The 20,873-nt window shown below is 38.4% G+C and overlaps 1 protein-coding gene across 7 annotated transcripts in view; it reads left to right on the top strand.

The window, feature by feature from the left end:
- Positions 1 to 20,873, top strand: part of Nipped-A (Transcription-associated protein Nipped-A) — a 321,958-nt gene that overhangs the window by 6,037 nt on the left and 295,048 nt on the right. For 6 of the 7 annotated variants that reach the window (XM_086834335.1, XM_086834345.1, XM_086834340.1 and 3 more), the window contains exon 2: positions 19,265 to 19,450. The exons of the other annotated variant lie outside the window; for it this stretch is intronic. In XM_086834335.1, coding sequence (XP_086690461.1) covers positions 19,265 to 19,450 — 186 coding nt within the window. The remainder of the gene's footprint in view (positions 1 to 19,264; positions 19,451 to 20,873) is intronic. 7 annotated transcript variants of the gene reach the window in all.

Below are 20,873 nucleotides of genomic sequence, written 5' to 3'. Positions count from 1 at the left end.
TATTCTTGATCAGGATCAACAGCCAAGTCGATCTAGCCATGTCCGTCTGTCCGTTTCTACGCAAACTAGTCTCTCTGTTTTGAAGCTATCTCTTTTTATAAACTTTCAGGGTATTATATTTTTAATGAGAGGTGTGGCATTCCTTTTATACCCCTGCAGGGTATTATAATTTCAGTCAGAAGTTTGCAACGCAATGAAGGAGGCAGGCACCTCCGACTATATAAAGTATATATATTCTTGATCAGGATCAACAGCCGAGTCGATCTAGCCATGTCCGTTTCTACGCAAACTAGTCTCTCAGTTATGAAGCTATCTGAATGAAACTTTGTAGTTAGTCTTATATATACTCTCACTCGTATATATGTCGGAACGGATCGGACGACTATATCATATAGCTGCCATATGAATGATCGGAAAATTTTTACAAAAAAAATTATAGCATTTTTAGTTTTCAACAGAATTTGATCAAGTTTGATATATAGCCATTTTATTATACTCTACAATTTTGTGTAAAATTTTATGAAAATCATATAGCTCCCATAGGAACGATCGAGAAATTAATTGGACGTTGATGCACTAAGGTCAGTACATACAAGTGGCCCGTATGACACCAAAGGAGGTTCTACAGTGGCGCAACACTAATGGGATATAGGATCTAGTAGTTCTACATGGTACATGGAAATTAAGCTGACTCAACAAGTCAGCACTTTCCACATCACCATGGATAAGGTTAAAAATAAAGGTTATCCCTAGCATCGTTCTACGATTGGCTAAGGACGGCAAGTTTATTAATAGGAGTCTACTAGAGTAGGAAGGTAATCTTTGGTTTGCATCCCAATTTAAACCGCGTAGAGCGAAAAGTAAAAAGTTCTTTTGAACCGACTCAATGCGTTTACTATGGACGCCGTACTGAGGGCTCCAAACGCAGCATCCATATTCTAGGATAGGACGAACTAAGGAAGTATATAAGGATTTAGTAACATAGGGGTCATTGAATTCCTTCGACCACCGTTTAATAAATCCAAGCACACCGCTGGCTCTATTCACCATAGACGAAATATGATCAATAAAGTCAAGTTTTGGGTCCAAGCGGACGCCCAAATCGTCAACTGTATTAATTCTTTCCAAAGAGCAGCCGATCAGCGTGTAAGTAGCAAGCTTAGGAGCGACACAAGAGAATGTCATTAGCTTGCATTTCGAGCCATTTAAGTTTAATAAGTTTACACGGCACCAAGTTTGAAAATTATTAAGATCTGTTTGTAAATCCGACTGGCAGGCAACGTCATTGTATTGCACGCAAAGCTTGACGTCATCCGCGTACATAAGTACTCTGGAGTTAGTCAAGACTTTGGGCAGGTCATTTATGAACAATGTAAACAATAAGGGTCCCAAATGGCTTCCTTGCGGGACACCAGATGTAACCCTTAGAATATTGGATAAATTATTTTTAAAGAGGACCTTTTGCGTCCTGCCATTCAGATAACTAGAGATCCAATTAAGAAGATCACTTGGAAAAGCCATTGAATCGAGTTTTCTAACGAGGAGAGAATGATTAACAGAGTCAAATGCTTTACTGAAATCAGTATAGATTTCATCTGTCTGACAATTATTATGGAAGCCCTTTATAATATAGGAAGAGAGCTCCAAAAGATTTGTTGTTGTTGATCTTCGCTTAATAAAACCATGTTGACATGGAGAAATAACCGATCTACAAAGGTGCTGTAAATGAGGGGTGATAATATTTTCAAATAATTTTGGGATGGCCGACAACTTAGAGATTCCTCTATAATTGCTGGCATCCAATTTTCTACCTTTTTTGTGGAGAGGAATAATAAACGATTCCTTCCAAATAATGGGAAAGTGGGAGGTTTCTAAGGACAAGGTAAACAATTTCAGAAGGGGATAGCACAGGGCGTCGGCACAATACCTGAGCACACAGCCAGGAATTCCGTCGGGACCTTGCGAATAAACTGGCTTGACACGATGAAGATCTAAACGGAGAGAGCTTTCGTTTAGGCTAGGACAGAAAATTAAGTTTGATTTGGGTATGTCGTAGGAATAGGTCTGGTGTAGATACGACGAGCTAGAATAGGTTGTTTGAAAAAACTGCGAAAATAGATCGGCCTGATCATTATTTGCGGTAGTATTTTCAAATGAAAGCGAGGAAGGATTTGTTTTAGGCTTACGTTTAGTGTTAACGAAATTATAAAACTGTTTTGGGTCCTGTGAGAACTGGGCCCTACAACGAGTTAAATAGTTTTTATAACACTGCGCGTTCAGCACGGTAAAGTTTGACCGAGCTGATAAATAAAATGAAAGGGCAGATTGAGAACCGGTGATTTTAAATTTAGCATACAGTCTAGATTTTTTATTTTTAAGTCGGCTCAACTCTTTAGTAAACCACGGCGGTTTATTCGAGCTTGGCGGATAATATAACGGAACACATTCAGTAAAAAATGAACTCATGGCACTGTAAAAAATATCAACGGCAACTGCCATGTCAGTGCACATGTATAGATCGGACCAATTGAACTCGTTTATAAAATTATTCAGCCGTTCAAAGTCCGTTTTGCGAAAACATAGGACTTTATTGGCTGGACGGTCTGAAATATTCTGTACGTCACACCCAATATCAAGAGTCACATCGAAAGTTGGATGATAAGGATCTTCGGGCTGCGTCAGAGGCACCACCCTTGCTAAACTGACTCTCGCAGGATCAGAGACGAAGCAAAGATCGAGCAAGCGCTGTAAGGAATTTGGAACATGGTTGACTTGAGACAGCGAAATGTCAAACAAGCCAGCGATAAAGTCATGTTGCGTAGGTGTATGGAGAGTATTGGTGGAATTATTTGAGCACCAAATAGCACCAGGGATATTAAAATCTCCTAGAACTACCAACTGGTCTCTATCCAAAAGTCTACTGGAAACCATCTGAATAGCGGAAAGGTGATTCCAATAAATAGGAAGTTCCGACAGTGGAGGTATGTAGGAACAGGTAATAAAAATGGAGCTACCTTTGATAGATAGCTTCACACAGAGGAATTCAACATCGTTGCATTCCTCGAAGGTTAATAATTCTGACATGAGTGAGGAGTCCACCGCTATTAGAACTCCACCCCCGCGTCTGATAGGGCGATCTAGCCGATATACTGTGAACACAGCTGGAAAAACTTCGGAGCTCAGAATCTCCGGCTTTAACCAGGTTTCTGTGAGCACAATAACCTGAGATGCAAACGAAAGGCTATCAGAATACAAGTTAGGAAGCTTACTACGTAAGCCTCTTGCATTCTGATAGGAAATACCTAAGGAGTAGGTTAGTTTTTTGGGTCGGGATTGGAAGACGTAGAAGGCGCAGTGGTAACATCAGGCCTGGGAAGAGTTATTCCTACAGGCCGCTTTTTCTTTTTCTTCACCTCGAACTCCTTAACAACTATGTACTCTGGCCAGAAGTTGGGAGAGCAAATAGTGTTAAAAAGCTCGTTAGGGACATTTATTTTGAAAGATGAAATGTCCCGTGCGTAAGAAAATTTGAACTTTTCCACCTTTATCTTAATTTTTTCGGCTCTGGTTTTGCCTTGTATAAAGGCGAGAACATCTTCCGATGTTTCGTCAGGGGAGAGCCGCGAGACAAAAATATGTCTCGTTGGTGGAACCGCTATAAGGGCTTTTGGCAAGGCAGATTGGTTATCTGCCGTGCCATTGTCAGCCGGTATTCCGGGCCTAACACCCTGGGCAGATATATTTGTGTGGACGGGACTTTGAGGGGTCAATATTTGCGACCCCCCAGGGGATAAAACAGAAATCACCGGCGGTACGGGCACTCCCGCTGCACATTCGGATACCGAATCTTTCCTAGCGCTCGATCTCAGCACTCTTGGAATTAATGCTGAGGTCGAGGGCTGTGCCGTGGGAGGCTGCTGCTGAGAGCCTGTTGCGGGTAGTTGGGGTCCGCCTAGGAGACTCATTTAATAGCGTAAGGCTATTAAATTGGGTGTCCAGCGCCAAGAACATATCAAGAGTTTTACGAAAACTCGTTAAAATGCCCTTAAAAACGCTTTTGGTTTGCCGCATGAAAGACGTCATTTCCCTTTCTACATTGCGACAGGTCTCACAACAGTAACGCAGGCCGATGTTTTTCCTTACATCGTCCACCGTCCGAGCTGCAACCCCAATACACTTGGCGTGCATGACGTTGTCGCACAGCCAGCAGCCGATTGTAAGGTCACCTGCAGCAATTGCCTTTTTGCAGGTTTTAACGGAACAGACAATATTTGAGGACATTATAACGACTTACCACTCTACTTTCAATTGAAAAAAACAACAGAGCTATGAAGAAAGAAGCGAGAGCGAGAGATTAAAAATTATAACTTTTTCAGTTTTCAACAGATTTTCATCAAATTTGAGGTATAGCCATTTTATATTAGTCTCAAATTTTGTGTCAAGTTTCATGGAAATCGGACGACTATATCATATAGGTGCCATACAAACGATCGTTTGATGTAGAGGAAAAATGCAAATCTGTGAATGTAAAACTGCAAATATAATATGTATTGTAGACTGAAATGAAAGCAGGTATTACTTCATTGTTTTTTAACACAAATATATATAATTTATATTGTATGGATTCCTACTCATAGAAGTTCTATCTGCAAGGGTATATAAACTTCGGCGTGCCGAAGTTAGATTCCTTTCTTGTTTTTGTTATTATTCTTGTTGTTGACCGATTTCCATGAAATTTTTTTTATCGCATAAATTGATCTATTAAAAAACAAGCAGAAGACAAAAACAAAAGACGACGATTCATAGAACCATATTAAAAGCAAAAGAAAATATGACTATTAACTATTAATAAAGTAACTTATGAGATTGTCACTAAAAAATATATTAAATTTTAATGGCATTAAACTTAAGGCGAAAACTAATTATGTGTAAATATTACTCTGTTGATGCATATATATTTTTTTAATTATAGTCTTTTTCAATTAACCGTTAACTTTCGAATTACTTTTTGGCGCGCTTCTGCATTGATCAATCGACGTAATAAAAAAAATTTCAGGGATAACGGTCAACAACAAGATTAACAACTAAAAGAAATTTGGCTATGAATATGGTCGTTGTGTAAATACTTCTGACTACCATTATATAATAAGTTTAGGTGAGTGTAATGAAAGTCGGATTTACTTAGTTGATTTTTTTGTTGCACAAATATATAAAATTAATTTTGTATTAATTATTAATGATCGAATTGCAATCCGCAAGGGTATACAGACTTCGACGTGTCGAAGTTACCTTCCTTTCTTGTTTTATAATTTGTTTATTGGAATATCGAAATAAAATCGTTTAAATTTAGAAAAAAACAAGAAAGGAAGCTAACTTCGGCACGCTGAAGTTTATATACCCTTGCAGATAGAACTTCTATGAATAGGAATCCATAGAATATAAATTATATATATTTGTGTTAAAAAACAATGAAGTAATACCAGCTTTCATTTCATTCACCTATACATATTATATTTGCAGTTTTACATTCACAGATTTGCATTTTTCCTCTACATCAAACGATCGTTTGTATGGCACCTATATGATAAAGTCGTCCGATTTGTATGAAATTTGCCACAAAATTTAAGACTTAAATAGAATGGCTATACCTCAAATTTGATGAAAATCAGCTGAAAACTAAAAAAGTTATAAATTTAATTGTATTAATTTCTCGATCGTTCCTATGGGAGCTATATGATATAGTAGTCCGATTTTTATAAAATTTTACACAAAATTTTAGAATAATATGAAGTGGCTATATCTCAAATTTGATTAAATTCTGTTGAAAACTAAAAATTTTATAATTTTTTTTGTAAAACTTTTCCGATCATTCCTATGACAACTATATGATATAGTCGTCCGATCCGGCCCGTTCCGACATATATAAGTTTCATTCAGATAGCTTCAAAACTGAGAGACTAGTTTGCGTAGAAACGGACAGACGGACAGACGGACATGGCTAGATCGACTCGGCTGTTGATCCTGATCAAGAATATATATACTTTATATAGTCGGAGGTGCCTCCTTCCCTGCGTTGCAAACTTTTGACTGAAATTATTATACCCTGCAAGGGTATAAAAAATGGAACATTGCTAAGCCGACATATCTTAAATAAAAAACGTTTGCCGTCTTAAAACTAAGTAAATAAAATCGTTTGCCCACCCCTCAAAACTAAATATCTAAAGATATAAATTTCCCGACCCAGTTTCATTAAGTTCAACTTTTTTTGACATATAAACTGTACATAATATTTATGTGCATCCCATATGGCTAAAGATGCCCACAAAAAATTAATAAAATGAATGATCGTAAACAAAAAAATCGGGTTTTCTTACTTAAAAGAAAATAAAACTTTAGTTACTACAAGATGGAGCGCACAATGCATATATTGTTTGACACCCACTTCCACAGTATGCGTTGCCTAAAAGTAACCGCTATTTAACTAACCTGCAGTATCACATATCATCAACAGGCCACTGCACTATAGTCCAGCGGATCACTTTTTTGGGCCAAAATTAACAACTCCGGTAATTTAAAAGATATCGACTTGAAACTTACCAATCGTAATTTTGTACTAATAGACTGATACTGGACAAAAATTGTCCGGATCAGAAAACTAAGACCTATAGCTGTCATAGGAACGATAAAAACTTTTTGAGATAAATTCATAAAATTTCGGTTACATAAAAATAATGTTATTTGAACTAAATTCAAACAATTTTGTCGAAATCGGATAACGAATTACTATAGTTTTCATTAAAATAATCGAAATATAGTGTTGTTATACCCTTGCATATATAAAGTACATATATATATTCTTGAACAGGATCAACAGCCGAGTCGATCTAGCCATGTCCGACTGTCCGTTTCTACGCAAACTAGTCTCTCAGTTTTTAAGCTATCTGAATGAAACTTTGCAGTTAGCCTTCTATATACTCTCACTCGTATATATATCGGAACAGGCCAAATCGGACGACTATATCATATAGCTGCCATAGGAATGATCGGAAAATGTTTACAAAAATTTTTTAATATTTTCAGTTTTCAACCGAATTTCATCACATTTGAGATATAGCCATTTTATTATACTCTACAATATTGTGTAAAATTTTCTTAATATCGGACTACTATATCATATAGCTCCCATAGGAACGATCGAGAAATTAATACAATTAAAAATAATAACTTTTTCAGTTTTCAACTTATGCAAATCTGTGAATGTAAAACTGCAAATATAATATGTATAGGTGAATGAAATGAAAGCAGGTATTACTTCATTGTTTTCAACACAAATATATATAATTTATATTGTATGGATTCCTAGTCATAGAATTTCTATCTGCAAGGGTATATTAACTTCGACGTGCCGAAGTTAGCTTCCTTTCTTTTTGTATTTAATAATATAATAAAAAGAATATTATTAAAAAAGTTATTCAGTATACAACTTTTTATTTATTAGTATATCAAAGTACATATGTAAAACTAAAATTTACTTTTGAAAAAAAAAAAAAAAAAAATTGTTAATGGCGGAAATATAGCCAGTCCAAAAGGGATTTTTTTTAGGGAATGGTCGTATGGTGTACATTCTGCACACCACCTTTGTTATCAAAAATTCGAAAAGAAAATTTTGTATAACTATATAAATATTTCTTTGGCATGACTTAGCCGTTTTTGGAAACAAACATCATGTACACCGTTTTAAAAAAAGTAGTTTTGAGAAAAACGCAAATTAAGATAAAGAAAGTACTCTAGGTGTACCGGCGGCGCTCACATCTAATGGCTTAATGGCCCAATGTCTTAAAATGACTGTAAGAATATCACCATCAGAATTATTAAAAACAAAAAAAAAATAGTTTTAACAAAAATGTATGGGTGTTCTAACCCTTTCATGAAATCTTTATAGAGTACATCTGCCTAAAAAATTATTATGGAAGTCCTTTATAATATAGTAAGAGCTGCAAAAAATTTGTTGTTGTTTATCTTCGCTTAATTAAACCATGTTGAATTTGTCATTTGATTGATATATGTATATAATGCTGTCACTAAGCACAACGTTTAAATACATACGTGAAGAAATTTTCTACAGCTGCACTGTTTTTGTTAATCTAAGAATTTTTTGTATATATAAGAGATTTTCTTTTATATTTTATGTTCACAGAAATACATTTATCATTGTTTGTAACAATAGTTAAACATGTACTTGGCATGTAAACTTGGCGTTTACTGTCTTTATTGGACTGTAATTAACGTTATTCAATCGTATTCAAGCTAATATTAGTATTTATTTAAAGTGTAAGTTCTTGTGATGTGCAAATGTCCAAAATGATAACCAACTACGTCCAACTCTTAAGCTTATTGCACTTTTTAGGTGAAATGTCAGTCCCGAAGCGCGTTCTGTTTTGCAGGTGGCTTAGCGAAAATGTCGCATCAAGGAAATTGTTGGTGCTAAATGAATATGTATTTGACACAATTTTGAAGAACATAAACATATCTGATATGCCGCTCATTTTATATCATTTCACGTCAACATCAGATATTGGTAGGCCTAAAAAGTATTTTGGTGATTTGTGCCCTAAGGCGCATATCAAACAAGTGTCTACTCTTATGAAACAAGCAACTTGTGAACAATTGATGGTGGCTACAAGCTCCAGTTTGTATAAATCTGGAATGCGAACGGCTTAAAAAATTGTTGCCACACTTAATACAGATGAGAGTGCTGGACAACAAATAAAGAAGTCATTGGACACACTAGTAAAATTAACTGTTCCCTTCTCACCTGATGAAGCGCTTGCACTGTATGTAGATGTTGGGCACACAAAACATACATACCAGCTAACGCGAATAAGTGCCAAGGAGAGGAATGCAGATATATACCCCAACTACCATAGGCTGCAAAAAGCAAAGATTATGTGTTACCCAGACGGACTAAAAGTAACCGATTATTCTGCTGAAATAACTCTACAGAATTTAGTAGACCATACAGTACAGTGTTGCCAGGTGATGAGCGCCCATATAAGCTAGATTTAAAAAAAAAATAAGCTAGAATAAGCTAAACAATTTTTAAAAAATGCGAAAAAACAAGCTACACCCAAATATGAGAAAACACGAAACATATAATATATATTATTATATTATATGAATATGTTATTATTAAAGAAAGTCTTAAAAATATGTTCTTAAAGTAAGCACTTAAAACAAATTAGTTAATATTTCATCAATTCCTTCATGTTGTTCGTCGCCGAGTGTTCGGCAATGAACAAACAAAGCGCTGCTTCCTGATCCTGAGTCTTGCAACACTTAGCCGGAAAATTTATTTTTTGCGATTCAGCAACTGATCTCATTGATAAAATGTGCTTTTTCGATGCCGCATGCTGCCTGATTTAAAAAATTTTGGCTGATATTGTCGACTTACAGTAGCAACAATATGCTTTGGTTCCTTCTCCTGGCACTTAAATTCGTTGTTTTGGAGCCAAGCATCCCGAAAAATCTGTTTATATATAACTTTCGGCATTTTGAGGACACGCTTTACCTATTTTCACAACACAACAAAATTATTGGTGGTAACACTTCAGCCAACAAATCGATCTCCGATGACACTTTCGATTAGAAATAAGTTCACGATCACATAAAATGCACATAACCATCGGAAAAAAAGAACAAACTCCAATATTTTCATGCTATAAAGCATATTTTTCGTAAAAAACATTCCGTGGATGTCAAAAATACATAAAAAGCTAAAATATGCTAGATGAATTTTAAAATAAGCTATATTTCAAGCTATAAGCTAGATGGAAATTTTTCAAGCTTTTCTAGTTTCAAATATGCTAGAACTAGCTTATAATAAGCTAACCTGGCAACACTGATACAGTAAGCCGTATGTTAAAAATCATGTTGCAGGAGGAAATAATAACAGAAGTTTGAGTGGATTAGATTCTTTGAATGTGTTTTACATTTATCATACAAACTTTCCATTAAAAAATGGCAAGTTCGCGGCACAGATAAGCCAGAGGTGGAAGCTAGAAAATTAAAAATACAGTCCGAACTAAGGAATGAAATGGGCATTTTAGTGGACATACCAATGGCTGGTAGTGGCAACACCAACAATGGTAATACGGCTAGACGATTTTTCAGTCAACCTGATTTGGTATCACGCATCAGAGGATGCGAGGCACTCATTTATAATTTTAGTGTCATTTTACGTGCATTAACTTGTGGCTATGAAATCAATATCGATGCATTTAGTTCATATGCCATTAAATCAGCTGAAATGCTTGTCGAATTGTATCCATGGTTTTATATGCCATCATCTGTCCATAAGATTTTAATTCATGGTGCAGACATCATAAAGCATGTGGGTCTTCCTATTGGCATGATGTCTGAAGAAGCCCTGGAAGCCAGGAATAAGGATTTCCGGAATATACGGGAGAATCATTCGAAAGAATAATAGATCTAATACAATGAAAGATGTTATGCACGCAGTACTCGTGTCTTCTGATCCACTAATAACATCATTGTCTAAAATGTCAACAAATTCGGTTAAATCTATTAAATTTGATAAAGTTGTTGCTGGTCTTCTAATAAATTTCAGATTCCGAATAATAGTAGCGAATAATATATAGAAAACAAACTCATTAGTTAAAATGTAAATTAAAAAATAAAACACTTACAAATTAAAAAAAAATGTTAACATTTATATTGTTGAAAATGGTTTTTTTAACATTTGTATGGGAGGTATGAGAAATACCTAACGTAGGACATTGAAATTTGGAGAATATACGTAAAATGAATTAAAAACTGTAAATACAAAGTTTCATTAAAATATCTATTAATTTACTAAAGTTATTAATTTAATTCTGCTAGCAGAGCTATTGGACCCACTGTGCACTGTGCCGCCTCTGCTCAGGAGCGAGCTTTCTGTCCCCGGCTTGCTCTCGCACTCCAACTATTGCCGACCTCCCGCTCTCGCTTTAACGATGCAAAGCGACCGGGAGCTAGGTTCTAAGTTAAGTTACAGTCTCTTGTAAGCAGCGAATAAAAGCTGACGCTGAAATATATACCATATATATTTTGTCGTCTTTTGTGCCGTGTCCATACAACATATTTCTGTGCGCGGAATTTAATACAGTCCACTTCTCGACGCTCCACTGTGCCCTGACACATTGTTCCTATTTACATGCATGCCCATATATTTTCCAATATATTTTCGGCCAACGATTTCCGGAACTAATCCCGATAATAAAATTAAAAAAAATTCAAAGTTAACGAAACAATTAGCAACAAAACCCAAACGCAAGTGTTTTAATTGTCTTTAATTTCTCCGTCGCAGAGGCCGTGTTGTTGTTGTCGTTTCGTTTCTTAGGGGGTCCTCACATGGGCACCGCTTGCCGTCGGCATAACTCAGCGAGCTTTTCCTCGCGACCAAGTACCGAGCTTTTAAGTCCAGTTCTTCGGCTCGGAACAATTCGACATTTGCGGCTTGCAGTTGATGACATTAATATTTGTTAGACAAGTACCAGCATAACCTACATCCAAATTCAACCCACCCAGATGCGACTGCGCTTGCTCTGTTTATTTATTTTTTGTATCCACTTTGCAGCCGTAGAGGCCGTGCGTGTTGTTGTTGTTGCCGCTTAATTTGTTGGCCATCATATAGGCACCGTTCGCCGTCGGCATAACACAGCGAGCTTTTCTCCGAGACCAAGAACCGAGCCTTTAAGTCCAGCTTCTCGGCTTGGAACAATTAAACACCTGCGCCTTGTGATTGCTGACATTTGAATTGTTAGCCAAGTTTTAAACAAGTCCCAGTATCATCAGCATCCAATTCAATCAAATTCAATAGCCATCTGGGCTGAAATATAACCGGTCTCCACAACCAAGCCCGCGATTAAATCCCCATCTCAATAATTAACAATAAATACGTATCTACGCTCAGTATCCCCATTCGACGGTTTTTTGGTTTGCTCCATTCGTATCCTCCAGCCTTCTGTGAGCTCTATTTCGCTAGTTCGTCGTACGCATTGCATAAACCCGTATCCCGAGTTCCATATAAATTTCGTTCGTCATCTCTCCTTTTTTTTTGTTGCTGATCCAGATAGTGCATTAGTATGACCGTTTTCCCGTTCGACAGTTGACAAGCCCTTATCAGCAGCAGTCCCTTCCGAGAATACCCACGGGAGACGACAAGAAACCGCGTCCGATCCCCTCCATCCGCTTGGATAGGACCCAATCCGCATCTCCGCGGGCGTCTCAACTAAAGCCAAGGGCTACCGCCGCCATTCCAAGGGCAAAAAGCGACGAATCCGTCTATACACTATCTGGTTCCTCGCCTAGATTAACTCGGTCAGTTGGCAAAATGGCGCAAAATGCGATAGATGCCGCTTTCAAACGGTTTATTGCCACAACAGACCGTGTCAGTCAATTCGAGGCGAATATCCATACTCCGGGCACCCCGGAGACTGACAAATTCTCCCCCTTCATGTGTCAAGTCCATAGGGACTAAATCCGGGCCCTGCGGGAGAACTGCTCTCCGCGTCCGACGACGCCAAGGCCACCTCGACAGTGCTGGAGTCAAAGTACAACTACTGTTATTCCGTTTATTCGAGGTGTGTTGCCAACCCTGAGGAAACAATATCACAAGCCACCAGTGGATACAGAGGTTTTCGCGGGCGATTATCTTCGTTGGCCCACCTTCAGAGACCTGTTCACGGCGATTTACATTCACAACTCTCGTATCACCCCGTTTGAAAAATTGTTCCATCTGGAAGGTGGAGGAAGGCCCGACACGTATCGTCCCGGAAGCCGATGAGGTCTGCGAGACCAATTTTGTCCAGACTACCCTGAGGGATGAGTGTGTCATCCCCAGCACCATGCCTCCGCGTCCACGCACCGCCATCACACAAGAAGGCAGATGTATTCGAGGTATCTTGTCCAGCCGTTGCCGAGTCTGCAGGGGTATCCACCCACTACGAAAATGCCGTCGTTTTCTGCGCCTGAGTGCTGAGAAACTGCTACGGGCCGTCCTTGCTAACCGATACTGTCCCAGCTGTTTGGCCAACGAGCATTCGGACGGAGCGTGTCAGCGAGAGGACTGCTGCAAAACGTGGCCAGGACCATCACTGCTTCACCTATCCAAGCGACCACTGGCTCCGCGCCAGCTGCGGCAGAATACGCGCTGGTCTCGGGACGCCGTCGCCCCTTCTCAGCAATCTGCAGCCGCTCCTCAGACGGCCTCCGCCACTCCACGGTCGACCCCCGCTCATCCGCACTCCACTTCCCACTTCCGCGACATCACTCTGACCGACGAGGGTTTCCATCTTCCGGCGACCATTTCCGTGTGATGCAACCCGGCTTCCTGAAGATCCAGGATGGACTGCCAGTGACCCAAAGCACCACCTTCGGTTGGGTCGTGTCTGGAGCCTGCCATCAGCCATAGCTGCAACGACCCTGTTACAACCCGAGCGATTGCAAGGGGGGCAGGATGTTTACGTGAGGGGCCCACTGTACCGCCTCTGCTCAGGAGCGAGCTTCTGTCCCCGGCTTGCTCTTGCACTCCAACTATTGCCGACCTCCCGCTCTCGCTTTAATGATGCAAAGCGACCGGGAGCTCGGTTCTAAGTTAAGTTTCAGTCTCTTGTAAGCAGCGAATAAAAGCTGACGCTGAAATATATACCACGACGCCCCCGCCTTTGTATTTTCAACCCTGACGGATTACTTCTTTTCGCCTTTGACGTGGGAAATATTTGGCCTCAGATAAGCACTCTTTGCGGGCAGGATCGCCCTCCTAACAGCATTTAATAATTTTGTTTGTAATTATAAATTATTTTATTCTTTTCAGTTCTGTTATTTATAAAAGCGTTTTTTAAAATTTTTTTTGTTTAACTATTATTTATTTTCTTTTTTTTTTTAGTGTGGGTACCTATAAACGCGTGTTTTTTAATTTTCTAAGCTATCAGTTATTTTTCGTATTTCAGTTCAATTTATAAATAATCAATTTTTGACATAACAAACCAAAACAAAAAAATCGATAATAGAAAATATGTAGCCCGAGAAATTTGAAAAGTCACCTTACTTTTTGAACACATGTCGTACTTACATCCCGAACTAATAAAAGCGTGCTAAAAAAAAACAACTCTCACGAAGTTCACTGTTAATGTTACTGTAAGTAAGTAACAGTAAGTTGTCAACATTTGTTGAGGCCCTGGATAAGTTTAAGAAAAGTTTTCCAACATTTAATAGAAACAAAAGGATTCACCTGGCAATTTTAAACAATTGAAAAAAATATCCAAATCGGTTCAGCCGTTCTGAACAGATATGAGAAAACCAAAAATTGACACCATTTATATATATAATTAAATACTTGGTTATTCGTAAGTTAAAAAAAATATATTTTAATTTTATTTAACCGAATAAGTTACAAGATATTTGTATTTGTGAAGAACACCGACCGAATAATTTCGTGTCTCAAACTGAACTCTGCTTATTGAACTAGGATGGGTGACGATCAAACCTCGGTTTCGAGCTTTTGTGGATCTTGATTGATTTCGAAAGATTCTAAGAGAGAGCTTAATTGATTATTTAACTTCTCTTGGATTCAAGTGCATTCGCTCTTGGATACAAGTGCTCTTTTAAAATTTGATAATTTTGTTTTCGAGCTAACGGGTCCGAACTTTGAGCGTGTGAACGCGACAAATAGGAAAGGATGTTTAGACAATAAAATTGTTTAGTCTACTACTGGGGACTTGTGTTTATTCTACTGTCGAACTCGTGTGGAGTTGTGGTATCCAATGACTGTATGGTTATCATTCGATGATGATTCATGGGTGTACATATATGTGGAATAAGTAGGCATGTGCTAAAGTCTATGGGACTGTGGATATGTCACTATATATAAGTTAACTAAGTTAACCGGGCGACGGCAATGACCGATCGTTCGAAAGCTCGCTCCGGCCAAATTGCTGACCCAGCGTCTGGCCGGAAGCTCGTGCATAGCCGGCAAGCACTGCCCATTGGAGTGGCCGCTATGAGTCTCACTTTTGTTAGTTCTTAAGTTCAGTTCTGATTTTATATTTGACAAATAAAGAGCCATCGCTCATACAAGAAACTCCGACGATCCGTCGTAAAACATTTATCATTGTAAATCTGACTGAGTCTCTAGGCCAGCAGATAAAGAGGGACAGTCATCCCTCCAACCAAATCTACCTTGCTAGATACTCTACGGCCAGTCGGCTAGAGGAAACCAAAGGGCCTGTTGCCCCAACTTTACATCTCCAGGAATAATCCGTGGCGGAGCAGAAATTGCCGACGGCAAGCCTTCGTCAAAACATCTTATCTATATATATAAAAATGCTCTGTTCGTGTCTACATCCTTCATAGACTTGAAAAGTTCTGAACCGTTTAAGCCCAAATTTTTACACAACATGCGTTGAGGTTCCAGCTCGGTTATTGTCTACTTTTGATGTTGATAGCTTATCTGCGGTTGCGAATATATCAATTTTTTTTAGCGTTTCCCCGTGCCCCTACTGCTGCGCCCTCTACAGGCAGCCAGCTGAATCAAAGCATTTCCTGTCAAACATTCAAAACATTTTGAAAGAAGAAATTGGAGATACAAATTTTATTTTTTTGTTCAGGTTCAGTAAGAAACGAAGTCATGCCACCAAAGAAGTCGAGATTGGGTCGTCGTATTCGCAATACAGAAGCAAAAAGACGTAAGATTACGAATATGACTGACGAAGAACGGGCCTCCATCCGAGAGACGCGGCTGCGCGATGAACTTTTACTCATACAGGTTAATGGTTCGGAGGACCGATTGCAACCATATATTGAAATGTCGTCAGTTGTTTCATCAGTACATTGTCGATATGTATGCAAAAATTGAAACAGAACGTTTGCTGTTCCTCCGCTTGAATCAGACGAAACTTCGGTCGGATGAATATATACATTTGCGGGATGCTGTGATGAATGACCGTAATACAACCAACGTTGGAAAGCTCACGATTTTGCCATCCTCATACATAGGTAGTCCACGCCACATGCAGGAATATGCTCAAGATGCCATGGCATATGTTCGTTGCCACGGCCGTCCAGACTTATTTATCACCTTCACATGCAATCCAGCTTGGGACGAGATAGTACAGCTGTTATTTCCTGGACAATCGTATAGGGATAGGCATGACATCACAGCCCGTGTTTTCAGACAAAAGCTCAAGTCACTGATGGATTTCATTGTGAAACATGGAGTTTTTGGATCTGTGCGGTGCTGGATGTATTCAGTAGAATGGCAGAAGAGAGGATTGCCGCATGCGCACATACTGATTTGGCTGTATGATTTTTATCAAAATTACTCCAGATGAAATCAACGATGTTATATGCGCTGAGATTCCACGGGCCGAGGTTGATACGGATTTACATGAAGTTGTCATCAAGAACATGATCCATGGCCCATGTGGTACCCTCAACCCATGTTCACCATGCATGGTAGACGGGAAGTGTTCCAAGCGATATCGTCGAGCATTTACAGCCAACACCGTAACAGGGGACGATGGATATCCTCTGTATAGGAGACGGTCAACTAAAGATGGAGGGACTTCGCCAAATTTAAACATGAGAATTGGTGATATTGAGGTAGACAATCGTTGGGTGGTTCCATACTCACCACTATTGTCAAAATCATACAAAGCGCACATCAACGTAACGTAACACATCAACGTAGAATATTGCAATTCCGTGAAATCGATTAAATATATCTGCAAGTACGTGAATAAAGGCAGCGATATGGCAGTTTTTGGTGTTCAGGCAGAAAATGGTGACAACAATGCAGTACGAGTTGTCGATGAAATATCTCAATACCAGGCTGGAAGATACATAAGCAGCAACGAGGCTGCATGGAGAATTTTTTCGTTCCCCATTCATGAACGCTATTCAGATTTAGTTCACTTGGCAGTCCATTTGGAGAATGGTCAACGTGTCTATTTCACAGAAAGAAATGTGCAAGAAAGAGTCCTGAATCCGCCAGCGACAACTCTGACTGCCTTCTTCACCTTATGCCAGAAAGATGATTTTGCCAGAACCTTGATGTATTCAGAAGTGCCCTCTTAACCATAATATGCCACAGAGAAACGTGGCAGGGTACAGCTAGTTAATTTATATATATTTAAAACATTGAATTTAATAATAATATTATATATATACTAGCTGTACCCTGCCACGTTTCTCTGTGGCATATTATGGTTAAGAGGGCACTTCTGAATACATCAAGGTTCTGGCAAAATCATCTTTCTGGCATAAGGTGAAGAAGGCAGTCAGAGTTGTCGCTGGCGGATTCAGGACTCTTTCTTGCACATTTCTTTCTGTGAAATAGACACGTTGACCATTCTCCAAATGGACTGCCAAGTGAACTAAATCTGAATAGCGTTCATGAATGGGGAACGAAAAAATTCTCCATGCAGCCTCGTTGCTGCTTATGTATCTTCCAGCCTGGTATTGAGATATTTCATCGACAACTCGTACTGCATTGTTGTCACCATTTTCTGCCTGAACACCAAAAACTGCCATATCGCTGCCTTTATTCACGTACTTGCAGATATATTTAATCGATTTCACGGAATTGCAATATTCTACGTTGATGTGTTACGTTACGTTGATGTGCGCTTTGTATGATTTTGACAATAGTGGTGAGTATGGAACCACCCAACGATTGTCTACCTCAATATCACCAATTCTCATGTTTAAATTTGCCGAAGTCCCTCCATCTTTAGTTGACCGTCTCCCATACAGAGGATATCCATCGTCCCCTGTTACGGTGTTGGCTGTAAATGCTCGACGATATCGCTTGGAACACTTCCCGTCTACCATGCATGGTGAACATGGGTTGAGGGTACCACATGGGCCATGGATCATGTTCTTGATGACAACTTCATGTAAATCCGTATCAACCTCGGCCCGTGGAATCTCAGCGCATATAACATCGTTGATTTCATCTGGAGTAATTTTGATAAAAATCATACAGCCAAATCAGTATGTGCGCATGCGGCAATCCTCTCTTCTGCCATTCTACTGAATACATCCAGCACCGCACAGATCCAAAAACTCCATGTTTCACAATGAAATCCATCAGTGACTTGAGCTTTTGTCTGAAAACACGGGCTGTGATGTCATGCCTATCCCTATACGATTGTCCAGGAAATAACAGCTGTACTATCTCGTCCCAAGCTGGATTGCATGTGAAGGTGATAAATAAGTCTGGACGGCCGTGGCAACGAACATATGCCATGGCATCTTGAGCATATTCCTGCATGTGGCGTGGACTACCTATGTATGAGGATGGCAAAATCGTGAGCTTTCCAACGTTGGTTGTATTACGGTCATTCATCACAGCATCCCGCAAATGTATATATTCATCCGACCGAAGTTTCGTCTGATTCAAGCGGAGGAACAGCAAACGTTCTGTTTCAATTTTTGCATACATATCGACAATGTACTGATGAAACAACTGACGACATTTCAATATATGGTTGCAATCGGTCCTCCGAACCATTAACCTGTATGAGTAAAAGTTCATCGCGCAGCCGCGTCTCTCGGATGGAGGCCCGTTCTTCGTCAGTCATATTCGTAATCTTACGTCTTTTTGCTTCTGTATTGCGAATACGACGACCCAATCTCGACTTCTTTGGTGGCATGACTTCGTTTCTTACTGAACCTGAACAAAAAAATAAAATTTGTATCTCCAATTTCTTCTTTCAAAATGTTTTGAATGTTTGACAGGAAATGCTTTGATTCAGCTGGCTGCCTGTAGAGGGCGCAGCAGTAGGGGCACGGGGAAACGCTAAAAAAATTGATATATTCGCAACCGCAGATAAGCTATCAACATCAAAAGTAGACAATAACCGAGCTGGAACCTCAACGCATGTTGTGTAAAAATTTGGGCTTAAACGGTTCAGAACTTTTCAAGTCTATGAAGGATGTAGACACGAACAGAGCATTTTTATATATATAGATAATAATATTACATGGGTATTATTAAATTATTGATCTAATGCGTCCAATAAATCAATTATAAAAACTTGTTTATTTCATTAAAAACAAGAGAATTTGGTAGCTTCGTTGTGATCTCGCCAGCGCTCAAATTTAAATTCACGCAAATAAAATCCAATATACATAACATTATTATAATTATTATTTATTTTTAAAATTACAACAAATTAAATTTATATATAAATCTTTATTTTAGATTAGAAAACTCATTTTGGAGATGATTCACAGATTGCCGATAACAGAGAGTTTAAGGCAACACGTCAAAGCCATTATCACAATGATGCTTAAAATATTAAGAACTGATAATGAAGAAAATGTTCTTGTAAGCCTTCGCATTATAATTGAGCTGCATAAACACTTTCGCCCATCGTTTAATCCAGAAGTAAGTATATAAAAAAAATGTTTAATAATAAATAAATGAAATAATTAAATGAAGCAATTCGATCACTATATTTACAGTTTTGCAGTTACAGTTTTACATTCACAGATTTGCATTTTCCTCTATATTCAAAGATGTAGAGGAAAATGCAAAACTCTAAACTAAAAGCAGCCATTTTTTATTTCCGTAGACTTTGAAGTGAAAAACACAAATTTAAAAAAAAAAACGGCTAATTTGTCATTGTGAAATCAAAATTATTAACAAATAATAAAACTCGACATTGTTACCTCGCAAAATATGTACAGAAATAGAGTTTAAAATTTCAAAAGGATCGGATAAAACGATCGGAGTTTTCAAGTTGTGAGGGGCACAGACTTCGAAAACGTGAGTTGTGGGAAAAACGCTTTAAAGTTTTAAACAAGAAAAAATCAAGTGCAAAACGAAAATAAGGTAGGTATAAAAAAAAAAAATAAAACTTATAAATATAAACTTAAATTTGTAAAACAAAAATTTCAATAAAAAAAATTTTTTTTTTCAAAGTGCTCCCATTTGCTCAAAAAAAAAAAAAATTCTAAAACAGCTACGTCATGCTATAGCTATACTTATATAGTTTATAAAATAAATTTTGTTTTTGGGTTTCAGATAAAAAATGTGCAGCATGTAAACCGTACGACCATTCCCTAAAAAAAGTCACTATTTTGATTGGCTATATCTCCGCCATTTGCAATTTTTTTTTCTTACAATAAGTGTTTTTTTGTGTACTTTCATATTCCAATCAATAAAAAGTTGTATTTTTAATAACTGTCAAAATTAATTTTTTTAAAACTGTGCTATTTTCATGCATTCAGGGTGGTCAACCCCCTTAATCTTCAGTCTCATCTTAAACAAAAGCTCTTTTCTTTTAGATCTTCAACGTGTTAAGCCAATATATTCACCAGGTCTCGATGAAATACCAGGATGCGGGATAAAGGAATTGTGCTGAGGCTCTGTTTCTTCCCCCTTCTGAAGTTGTTTACTTTATCTTTAGAATCCTCAGAATTTCCCCCTTTTTGGAGGGAATCTTTTGTTATTCCTCTCTAAAAGAAAGGTAGCAAATCGGATGCCAGTAACTGTAGGTGTATCTCTAAATTGTCCGTCACTGCTCAATGTCAGCATGGTTTTATGAGGCGAAGGGCAGCCCCTACTAATCTTTTGAATTTACCTCATTTATTTTTAGAGCCTTCTAACGTAACCTTCAAGCCGGTATGACCTACACGGACTTAAGTAAAGCTTTCGACTCCGTTTATCACTCCCTTCTTGTAAGGAAACTCGATTCTATAGGGTTTCCTGGTGATCTTCTTAAGTGGATTTCGAGCTATCTTAGGGACAGGACTCAAAAGGTTCTGTTCAAAAATGCCCTATCCAATAGAATAAGTGTCACGTCTGG

Source organism: Drosophila serrata, unplaced genomic scaffold (genome assembly GCF_035046125.1).
Source record: "Drosophila serrata isolate PLE 108 unplaced genomic scaffold, ASM3504612v1 contig_34, whole genome shotgun sequence".
Lineage (NCBI taxonomy): Eukaryota > Metazoa > Arthropoda > Insecta > Diptera > Drosophilidae > Drosophila > Drosophila serrata.
Note: the sequence above shows the minus strand (reverse complement) of the source record. Positions and strands in the feature narration are given on the sequence as shown.